Here is a 12908-nt window from a genome sequence, read left to right as displayed (position 1 = left end):
GCCAGCCAACTTAGATGTTTCAAATTTTGCACTTTTGCGATCAGTTTAGGCCGGTGTTTTTATGTAAAACAGTAGTAAATGAATAAGCTTTTAATTATAACCTTAATAAAGATATCTAAAGTTAGATTTCTGCAATTTTTATATGGTTTTATTATCCATTATAAATATAGCGCACGCATCATATTTGTGAGTGTAACAATATAACATATATAACTCTTCGTGTAACAATAACAAACCTTTTAGAAAATTATCAATTTGCATTTTTATTAGTGAAAATTTTACATTACATTAATAGAAAGTCCGTTCTATCAACATTTCTAAAAACCGATAATACATAGTGCCTTCAACTGAAAAAAAGAAAATTATTCACAGATATTTGGATTCAACGTAAAAATAAATATGTTAAAAATTCCATCAAAATCATCATACAATTTTAGATTTAATATTTTGCAATCTTAACCCTAGAGGTGACAGTTAAAAAAGTGATCAAAAAATTCTTTTTTATTTTAATCGATGGTTTTAAGAAAGCTATATATTTTTTGGCCCTCAAGTTTACGAGGTTACCTTTTTACTATATATTCGTTTCTTACTATAGATAATGGTCTAGCCTTAAAGCAGATCGTTACAATTAAAATAACATATAATTATAAATAAAGACTGTTATAACATGCAATGTTACAGAACCCAGGAGAAATTGACTCGTTCCAAGAACTGCAAGAAACAGAGCTGGACGGTCAGGGTCAAGGGCCTTGTTACGGTAAACGTTGTACTGCCAATGAACATTGCTGCCCGGGATCAGTTTGTGTGGATGTCGATGGAGGTCAGTGTAGTGATTAAAAGAGAAATAATTTGTCACATTAACTTTTATATACAATTTATATCCCATTTTTATTCCTTTTTGTTTACAGAGGACGACAATTATTTGAGTCTAAGTCATGATATCTGGGTGATTACTGGTGTATACTCGTTAAATGGGACTTATTCGACTGAATTTTTTTAACCGGATGAGGGAGGGAGATATTTAAATTTTATAAATTTTGAAGAGTTTGGTTTCATGGAAAATTTAATTAGGATACATTTTTTAACGTATCAAAAGATAATTAACAATTAATTGGTTTGTTACTCGATCGTTTACCAAATTCGTTTTCCAATTTTAATGGAATTTTACAGTAAGATTGCTTGCTGATACAAGCGGAACGAGATAGATTTAAAAATTTTTCATAAAATTTTCCGTATCAAAATAGCGGATGATAGATAACTTGCTTATACTGTGGTGATGATGAAGAGATGAAGAGATGATGATGAAGATTCCGTCATCAAGCCACCGCAGCTGATATCTTAAAACTTGGTCTTTCCTCCGCTTCCGATGTTACCACCGTTTCTAGTCTGTGTTAGCGGATGCAAAATAGATACCTCTCTTTTTCATATTTTACTCATTTTCTAGGGCTAACGTTTATCTCTGAAACTGTCTCTAATTCTCTAATTAGAATCTCGAATCTCTAATTCTTTATATAGTAATTAAATATTTACATAATGTTACATTAGTTTTAAATAAACTTATTTTTTACCGTTTCCTCACGGATATTTTATTTAAAAAAAATTTAATATAAAAAAATGGGAATATAGTGAAAGAACCTCTTCATTAGTCGGTGATTGTGAGCCCTGTTGTCACTGAAAACAGTACTTTTCATATTACTTTTACGGTAAAATTATTTTGACAATGGCTAAACCTTCAACAATCAATTAAGATCGACAACTCAGTTTTGTACCCTAATTTATTAATTGAATCATTTATTTCAAAAACCCGTTATGTGCAATGATATATGAAACTTAGCGGGTTTTCTTAAATAAATGATTCAATTCCATTTCGTTTTAGATATCTGTGTTTTTAATTCAGCATAAAATAAGTGAAGTCCGTGTGTACAGAATTGCTAGTACCATAGAAAATGTAATTTGAAATAATAAGTTTTTTGTATCTCTACCTTTTAATTGTTTCACTTTATCATGACTTTTTTAATGAATCATCATCAGCAAACTGGATATAATTTTCAACCTTTCCCATAGAAGTAATTAACTTTTATCAATTTTTTTATTGTCTCTAGTTGCGTTTATATTTGTTAAAATTAAATTTTTTTCATTATAATAGTTTTATAATTGTAACATATATATTACATTCATGTATATTACTCGTAATTAAATTTAAAAAATGTTTCATTTTATACATACGTATACTGTTGAGCTGAAATACAATCCAAATTAACGAGTTTCATTCAGTGAAAAATTTCAATATTAAATTATATTATTGACCCGACATTAAAAATGAAAAAATTGTATTTTTAAAGCAGAAAAGTTAATTTTATTTTTCATAATACAAAATAAAATTTATTGTGACAAAAACTTATTAAAAAAAATAATAATAAAACCAATTTGCAATAAAAATAACCTTTAGGCTTTAAAATGAAATAATTACACAAAAATAACAGTTCACTACACATTTAATTAATTTTTTTATTACGTTTATAAAATTCCTTAGCAGCTAAAACTGAAGATTGTTTTTTATCGCTAATTTTAATTTTACTCGTTCGTGATAAAAGAAACTTTATATTTTTCTTCGATAAATAAATGAAAATAATATTCATTTTGTAAGTTTTTAAAACGTTTTTTAATTATCGTAACATTTTTTTAAAAATGCCAAAATGTTTTTATTAATGAATTACATAAAATTTTTAACGAAGCAACTGCTTCAGTACTTTTGAATTTGCACAGGTACCTTAGAACCTACATCTATATCCAGAATTGCTTTAATTAACGGAATAAAAATAATGTTTTAGTTAACAAGACAAAACGGTATTTTTTTTCAACAAAATTTATTTTCCAATTACTGTCCGTGAATTCTGAAAGCTAATCCGATTTCATTTAAACTCATTCTTTCAGAAAATTAAATCCAAAAATGCGAAGTTTAAATCAGTGAATTTAGTAGTTTGAATATTTGTGCGTATTATTTAAACATAAACCTTTTTGTATAATTATTAAGATTCAGTACTTTTGTCTTACTACATTATAACATATTCCATTCTTTATACGTTTTAAAACCGTGAAAGCTATAGAATCTAGAAAGCTGAGAATGTTCAATCTCCTGTAAAATGAGACAAATGCGCAGAATCACATTTAACAAATTTATAAATAAATTAAAAAATTAAGTTTTGTTTCCACAAGATAAAATAAACAACAAAAGATATCCATACGACATATTCATGAACCTGTTTTTAAGTTGAAACAGTTGTTTAAACTGTCGATCCGATTCTTATAACATAATTCTAAACCTTTTAAATTCTTTGTATATGTAAAAACTATTTTTAACACAAAAAAATAATATTTTGATGAAAAAAATATAAAAATATTTTTTTGAAGTACTCTAATGATCTTAAGATATTTGTAAGTTTATCATTTTTTCCTTCGGTCTCATGACCGTAACGGTTTCATGAGAGTTATATGAAATTAATTGGTTCGTAATGATCTTGCTTTCAAATTTCTTTTGAAGTTAAAATATACAAAGTCTCATTATAAAGAATATATTTTATACAATATACACGTTTTTACGCGTAAAATACACATGCGCGTGCGCAGTACAACTTTTATATTGATTAAACAGAAACAACTGTTTCTGGAATGTCTCGACATACATTAACAAAGTTAGTTTATTTAAATAGACAAAGAATCATAAAATTGTAATATTCAAACAAAAGAAAGAATACTAACAACAACAAAAAAATACAAAAAATAAAAATGAACTATTCGAATACTATGATCTGACGTAAATCTCATACTTTGAATCTTGCGTTATGAGTTATCAACGATGATTCAATTTTTTTTAAATACACAAAATTAGAGTTAATTCAAGCTTTCATAAACTTGCAATAGCACATTTATTTAACATTTTCAGAGCTAAATTTATTCAGTTACTTTTTATAATAACTTTTACGTGACCAATTTGAATACAGTGAGCAAGTTAATAATTTACCTTAAGTTTTCTCGCATTTCTTTGAATCTCTCTTTTACATTCTATTGATTGTATTTGAAATTTTATCGTTGTTCAAAGAAACAAAGACTTCAGTGTTAAACATGGAAACGTCAGACAGGCACTAACAAATTTTCCGGTACCTGTCATGTTAAGACGTTGAAAGAATGAAGAAAAAATCTAAAATCGAACTTAAATTCCTATTTCTTAAAACTACATTTATTTTTCTCTTTTAAAAAGTTCAAACTTTATTAAATTTTTAGATTCCATCTATTTAAAACGAAATCCCTTCATCTTTTTTTTATTAGGCTTCCTTATCCTTTATTAAACTCGGCATAACTACGTAAATCTTTTCAAAGACGAGCTTTTTTCCAGTGAATAAATTTCATTCAAGAGAAAAGTTTAATATACGTAGATATGCTGCGTGTCGTATTGAATAAACGTACACTACAAAAGAATCTTATGTGAAGTAAATTTCAGTAGTAATTAGAGTGAAGGAGTGTGTAACGCAATATATCACTTCAATCGATCTGGAAGGAGGTTTTTTATTTTTTAAATCATTATGTTAAACTAAAGCCGAGTTGAAAATTCTAAAGTTGAATTTGAAGAACTGGTTTAGCCCGTAGTTTTAATAGGTTCTTCTCTAAAAAAAAAGATAATTAAAATAACATATAATGTTTATGATAATCAGATTAGTATAAAATTATAATTTAATAATAAATAAATTTAATGTAATTTAAAATTATTTTCCCACATTGTATACTATTAATATTTATTAATGTAGCACCGTGTAAATAAATAAATATATATATATAAACATCAGTATATTTATCTAAATATATTGATAAAATAATTGCAATCTTACTTTTTTTTTTTAATTTGGTTCTCGATGCTAATTAGTGAAACATTAAAAATGAAGAAAAAGTATACAAACAATAAAGATCAACGTATAAATTATGCTACACGCACAGCGGCTGAGTACTGCTAGTAATAGCATACCAATGAAGAAGGCAAAGCGAGATTTGCTTGACGGCTGTTACATACAAATACACTACCACCATTATCATATATGTATTCCATTTGTTAGATTACCATTTCCACAAGTAGCACGTATACACACGGCGATCGAGCGTCTTTTTATCTGGTCTACATGATGACTAAAGGCTTAAGACCATTTTTGACGTGAAACGTCTTTAAAATCACACCAAAACATACGAGTATCAGAACAGAAATTTGTAGCGTAACGAAAAGTTCTTTGTTGTCCTGCCTTACTAACTCCCTGACTATTAGTCTCAGAGACGTAAATGCGGTGTCATTTTGTAACTTACATGGTCAGCTCGCCGATACGATTTTGAGTTTCATCACTGGCAAGCCGGTTGTCAGGGAAAGTGCACAGCGATGATCGGCCAAAACTTCCATTCAGTGTAGCTCACGACTTAGACGTGATAGCACGGTGATTCATGTGTTTGTGTTTACCGTTTGCCGAGATAGGTCATTTAAGTAATAATAAGTGTATTTTAGACAATATTCATGTGTAAAAAATTAAAGTAAACATGTAAAAAGTATAAAAATTCAATATGTCAGCCTCAGCCCACATAAAAGCCAGCCGGATATATAATTACGCATATCGTTGGAAAGGGGAGGTTGGGCCACGCACAGGTATACAATGTCCGGTGCCGAGCGAGCGAGACTGTTTCGGGAGCGTCGCAAATCTGTCACGGCGCGCTCACTGAATGACGCTGACGGCGCGAGCACCTCTACTGCTGCTTGTTATGCCTTATGTCTCTTACTTCTCATATCACAGACCTATGTTGAACAAAATTGTCGTCGAATATTAGTCGAAATTAATATCATGTACCATTTAGTGTCTGTTTTATGTTAAAATTAAATTTAGTACGCAGTCAATTTCACGTTTTTATTTCAATCCGATACACTAAAAGTGAGTCGTATGTAATACATACAGACCGACCAATTTATCTGTAGAGTTGGCTAAATGAAGGGACTAAAATTTTCTATTGGAAACTTTCAGTTTTGTAAAAAACAAATACGATGGTGGCTCTCTCATTTAAGTCTAGAGATAAGTTGGTCGGTCTGTAGCCCGGAGGAACTTCATCCAAGGTCTGTAATGTTTCACGTTAAACCAACGGCCGTTCAACCTGACACAGCCCCACCCGATTTTTACAAGACTAATTTTCATATAAGATTAAAGGCTACATCATAAAAGTGCAAGACTATCTTTCGTGTATCTAAGCACTCTTATCATATAAAACCGTCTCGTCCAAACACAATAAACCAATCACTGTATTTTATTTGTTAATCTTAACCAATAAACTTTTATTCCATTTTTACTTAACTCCACCCATACCACAATTTATTTGACTGCTATTAAATCTATTTATATTATATAATAGATATAACTGACTATTTATATTGGTACACAACTTTTGAAAACTTAACCCTTTCACAAAAATTGTACAACAAAACCCTTTTACAATTATAGCACAAATATGTTATTTCTTTTACATCACTAATATAATGGATAATCTTAAAAAAAAAACTTTCCAGGTCATTATTTATTTGATTACAGTAACGGTAAATGAATTTTAAAAACGTCTAATTTAATTATTATTACTTGGTAGATTGTATACTTGTCTACCTGCATTTATTTATTTTTTTTTAAATGAATTTCTTTAAAAGTACAATTACAAATTTTAATATAACTTGGTTTATCTTTTATTTAAAAAAAATGTAATTATGAAAGATTTATTTCAGGAAACTTTAAAAATAATTTTTTGATGTTCAAACAGGCTTCTGTTGTAAATTAATGCTACTTTTATACACTTTATTCATTTCTATACATCTCTTAATCTTCTGAAAATACTGAATTTAATATAAAGTATTCTACATCACAGCGTCTGACTCTGAAGCGTCACAGATTAAATCTGCAATAAGTAATTCTTACAATACAGTGCAATATTTTACCCAACATCTATAAAACGCTACAAAAATTAAAGTATAGGTTAACCAGTACATTAAAATGTTATTTAAAATCGGAAAGGTATTTAACAATTAAAAACTGAATTTTATATTAATTTAACGGAATATACAAACTTTTAACTGACAATTAACGTACAATTTTTTCCACTATTTCGTCAGTAACCCTACAATGTTATTTAATAAAAATGTGTCATAATATAGAAAGAAAATGAAAAATATTTTTTCCCCCAATGCTAAAAAGTGTGAATGGCATTACCTTTTTTGAGTCTAACTTGAATTTTACACGAAAACGAAATCCTGAAATGTAGAAATGACCCTTTAAATTATCTTTGAAAAATGCTTTTAAAAAAAAATATTCGTCACGAAAGAAAACCGTATCTTTTAGAGTTTATCTTATGAAACACTTAATGAAAAGAAAAGCTGAGACTCATACCAAATTAAACTGTGTTCTTTTCTGCGTTATTCTTGAAATTTACTATATATTTGAAGAAGATCTGTCGGAATTACTATGAATTATACATAATAAAATGTACCTCATTAATTAAATATTTTCATGTTAGTCCAATTTTAATAATCCACAACTTCGTTAATGGAAGATACAACAAAATTATGTTTAAATATATTTAGAAAGAAAGTTTTATCTTTTACGATTTTTTTTCCCACGATCAGTTTCATTACGGAGACTATTTAAAAAAAATAATATTCCTATTTCGGCTTTCAGTCGGTAAGTTATTTTTTACTGAATTAAATTGTAATAATGATACTCGTATTACAAAAAGAAGATATTAAAGTCGGTTCATATAAACACAAAATATAGTACAGACTGGTACTTCTTTGTACAACTATTCAACTGAGGTACATTGTTATTGCAAGGGAAAATGTGAAAATGACCAGTAAAACTGGTAATTTTTTTCCCTTCACAATAAGAGCAAAAGAAATATTTTTTAATTGAGAACGAAAGAGCAATTTCTTTTAAATGGCACCGTAATGAACCGATCATCCAAACATTTTAAACAAATACTTTAACGACAAATAAAAATCTTTTATTAATAATAGAAATTTTTTTCATATGATATTTTAACGAATTTATAATAAAACTTGAAATTGCACTCTTGGGAAAAGAGTATATTATTTTTTTTTTTGTAATTTACTTCGTAATTCCTACAGCCTTTCTTCATAATAATTTAAACTCTTGTTGATAAAACAGATAGGAAAAAAAAAGTTCAGTTTGTTGTCAAATAGTTATAATGACAAAACTCTTCATCGACAAATCTTTTCTTTCATAACAAATATTTTTATATGTGTATTTCAGAACCCGATAGCCAAAACATGAAACGAAAACTTTATTGGTTCTGTAGAATGTATTTCAAACAACCTAAATAAAACATGAATTTACACACCACCACTCTTTATATTATATGTATAAACAGAGGACTAGTAAAGTTGATTGGTTTGCGCCACTGGGAACGGGGGATGAGAACCACTGCAAACACTACAGCGAAAATTTTGATAATAAACTTACGGTAGAGAAAATATTGACTTTAATAAAATAAACTGCGAAATGTTCATAAATACTTCAAACTTCACTTCATTACCTGGTTCGCAAAAATATTTTTTTTCCTGATGATTACTTTTACCAGCGCTCATTACATTTGCGCACCTTTCTTTTAACTAAATCTACGTCTTTATAAATTAGTTGAGTTATTAGTTTGAACATAGTTTTTGATTAGCTCTTATAAATCAACAGTTTTATTTTAAAACATCGTTTGATACAAATTAAATGTATCAAATGAAAAAAAAATTGTAAAAGGAAAGCTATTTTTTTTCGTTTTAATTAACAAAAAAAAAAAAAGATTCAAAACATTTTTGTTGCACTAATAACATTTCGTTGATAAAGGAACCGCCCGTAAATAGATTAATATTCAATCGTTCGATTAGTTTCTTTCGTAATAAGATGAAATTTTACAATTCCAATCGACGCGCTATTGTAAAAGTGTACCCAAAAAAAAGGAATTATACGTTATTGGAAATTTTTAAAAACTTTCTTCCTCTGGAAGTCGTTTTAAATTTTATTTTATTTATATAAGTCGACAGTTAACGGAATGAAACAGAAAAGGGTACATCAGCAAAACAGAGCAGTTTTCCAAAGAAATCTCGTTTTTGCAGTCTACGATTTGAGTCTAAATACTGATCCATCCCGAATTCCTGTTTAAGTCTCTACAGCTTATTTTTACAAAATCCGTTTTAAATTTTATTCTGTTTAATTTATTGCTTTTGAAATATATTGTTAAGATACCTTCAGCAATAATCATAAAAGTCGTTTTTACTAAAAAGGACTCCGTTAATAAAATTTAGGTTAACCCTAAGTATGCAATCTATCACGGTTAATGTAAGTTTGCACGGTAAATTTTGTTAAATAAATAATAATTTTTCTTCAGAGAAGTTCTTGCATGATGACCTGAAAATAAAATAAGGCTAAAGTTTATTGAGTTGACGACTTCATTTGCTAAAGTTTATTATGGAACTTGAAAAACTGAAAAAAATACGAAAAGCAATATAAAAATTGAAGAAACGTTTTGAGAGTTGAGTAATTCTCCGAGGAGAAAAATAAAAATACTAAGAACCACTCACGGCATCGTCCATTTCGCAGAAACCGGTGATGAATTAGAGGAAATATTGAGTTTTTTCTTTTTACGGCGCTACAGTCCTTGGTATGCTTTGATCGCCTCAACAATCAATCCTAAGCCATTCTTATCAGTAATGCCTATCCGCTATCCAAGGCTGTTTTTTTTACACTTTCGTAATAGCTGTTTTTTTAAAGTGTAGGGTTACTGGCCCTACGGCCAACCCCCGACTTGGAGGGCCAGGAACCCTTCTGTTGGGGTTATCATTTTCTATCAAAAATTTCTCCTTTTTAAGACGTCGAGAACTCGCTCTCAACAACAGCGATAGTAAGCATTAACTGATATTTAGCGAAGGAACTTATTCGACATTAATTCCCCAACAGTGCGTTTTACCACCCTTTGACTAGAGCCGAATTCTCTCTAGATTAATTTTCAGAGCCCAAGAAATACCCATATTTTTTTCTAAATTCAGAAAGGCGTGAATTTAACTATCTAGAGGAAATTTTACTTTGAAAATAAGTAAAAGTAAATATACGTTGAAATGCGACAAGAACTATAGCTATACTGTATATTTTATGTAAAATGTCAATAAATATCGACGAGTGCTCGTTAACACAAACAAGATGTTTTCTTGAACTGAATACTTCGTTGTAGTTTTCAGCTAATGCGAATGTATGTATAGAGTAATTCAATAGCATACCATAAAATAGAGCGGTAAAAATAGTTTTGTGTGGGTGATTAAATGTGTTGGCAGTGGTGGGTGTGTAGCTCCTAGTAATATGAAAACACAATTCTAAGTAATTAAAAAGCGAGTCTCTTTTTTTACGTTTAACGACGACATTTCATCGACTTATTAAAAAGAAATTGTTTTTTTTCTGTTCTATTTAAAAGGAATAAAATATCAGACAAAACATTCCTACGCGAGATACGAAGATACGAGACTGTATTTTATTTTGAGCTCGATACGATATTCTGATCGAGGTCATTAACGTTAAAAAAATTAATATCGGAAAAATAAAGTATACTTATACGGTATACTTACATGTAATCTATTCATGCACTAAAATATTTTACCGCAGATGAAAAAATTATTATCATTAGTTAATTAGCAACAAATGTAATCAAATCCACAGAGAGATTGTAGACTGTAGTAAATATAGATTGCGAGACCTCAATAAAAAACAAACATGAACCGTTTTATTTTCACCTCACACTATTAGCAAAATACACAGGATGTACTAAGGGCGCATAGCGTGACAATCACAGGAAACAACCAATACGGTACGAATTTACGTGAGCAAACTAAAAAAAAAAACACATGTAATTTACGTATGTACGTATTACATTTACGCGTGTATATACGGAATTTTAGCATAGAACATCATAAATTCCACGAATTATATTTAACATACTATATTTCAATAACGAAAAAATTATTTTCGATTTCTAACATGAATTATATTTTAATAATGGTATCAGTGCAACCGTACAGGCAGACCATGCACGACAGTAAAATATTGGGAACGATAAGCAATCAACACCTATCTCTGGCGGTAATAGCGTACAGGTCATTTGCCGACCGCTAAATTCTAATTGGGACAACATAATCACTTACCTACGATCGAATTCTATCATCTGCACTCCCTGGCAGTACCGAACCTAATATATGCAACGTCGGCTGTCACCTTGATAGAGTTACAACTAAAATATCGCCGCTAGCCGCGGAACACATTCAAAAATACTGTTTACTTGTGAAATTCCAACTCGCTCATCAAATTCAACCGCGTGCACTGCTAAGATAGTAAGATAAAAGTACAATTTTAAAAAGTATATTAAGGTTAATTAAAAAACGTATAGCACTTGGCGATTCATTTTAACAATTTCAGCAGTTACCATTAACCTTAACTTAAAGTGGGTTTTTCAAAGATTATGCACTCTTAACAATTTTACCCGTACCTTAATAGTGTATCAACCGATTTGAACAAATAGGTGTAATTTTTTTCAGAATAAAAGATTTAACAATTCGTCCAATAAAACATAATTCGATAAAATTAATATACCGACCTATTAATGATTAAAACATTTAAATGGTCGTTATTCTGACTTCTTCAAATGTATTAATTTTGAAGAAAACTTTTTGTATACAAACGCACCAAATTTTATTAAAATACTTTACTCCGACCTTTAAGATCTATATTTTTATTGAAAAAGCGCAAATCTGCGAACAATGGGAAAATCAAGCGAGTTAGAGCATTAGTCTATTTGAATTTTTTTATTTTGGTAATCTGAATCAATTTCTTAAGTTTGGCCAGCACCTCCCAGGATACTGTATACCATAAATATGTATTTGCTAAGTAGTTTACAAAAATTCTCAGTCGATAGAAATGCAAATGCAATCGGGAATTTTAATTTTAGTGTTAAAATTTGTCACATATAGGTATTTTATTTATCTTAATCAAATCGATTTACGTACTACATTAACTAAATAATTGAAAACTGCTCAGAATTAATTTAAAATGATTACAGTAGCTTTATGAATTTTCAACGGTTATTTATTTATTTTTTTTAAAGGTAGCCGAGAAGGCGTTTAATAATTCTGTACTTTTTATGAGCTGCTGCATTCATTTCTTTTTCCCCGCTCCCATTTTTCCTTCTTTAAATTTAGAAGTAGTAACTCAACATGACACTCTTATACGGACTACTTGAATTTGACGGAGCATAACTAACGGATTTCCAACAATGTGCTTCATCTACTAACAAAAGAAATATGAAAATTATAGCTTGAAGTATAACTATTTTAACATATGAAATATCGTGTGTATATTTTTATTTCGTCCTAAGGACTTTTTTTATTGGAAAATTACTACAACTACCATGACTGTTTTTTTTTGTTTTTTACAAAACTTATTTTCTTGCCTAAACTCACCATTATATTCTCTTATTACGTGATTTCGATATAATACACATATAAAGATATTAAAGTCACGACAGTTTTTAGAATTCTTATAATCAGAGTAACTTATTCTTATTAATCAGAGTTACTTTCCTGGCATCATAGCTCTAGAGAAATGGTCTCCAAATTGGGGTACGCAAAGTGATACTAGGGGGTACACACATCTCAGGTACGGTCGAACTGAGAATGTACAAGACTACACTTCATTTACACTCATACACATCATCCTCATTCATCCTCTGAAGAATTATCTAAACGGTAGTTACCGGAGGCTAAACAGGAAAAGAAAGAAAGAAAGGGGGTACACCAAAGAAGT

General features: G+C 29.3%; 1 protein-coding gene across 1 annotated transcript in view; it reads left to right on the top strand.

Annotated features, from left to right (window-relative positions):
• The window catches only part of spab (space blanket), a 127779-nt gene that overhangs the window by 92322 nt on the left and 22549 nt on the right, over positions 1 to 12908 (top strand). Inside the window, exon 3 of the mRNA XM_075363412.1 lies at positions 682 to 820. Within this exon, the coding sequence (XP_075219527.1) occupies positions 682 to 820 (139 nt within the window). The remainder of the gene's footprint in view (positions 1 to 681; positions 821 to 12908) is intronic.

This window comes from Lycorma delicatula, chromosome 4 (genome assembly GCF_047948215.1).
Source record: "Lycorma delicatula isolate Av1 chromosome 4, ASM4794821v1, whole genome shotgun sequence".
Lineage (NCBI taxonomy): Eukaryota > Metazoa > Arthropoda > Insecta > Hemiptera > Fulgoridae > Lycorma > Lycorma delicatula.
The sequence above is the reverse complement of the archived record's forward strand: the minus strand, read 5'-3'. Positions and strand labels throughout refer to the sequence as shown.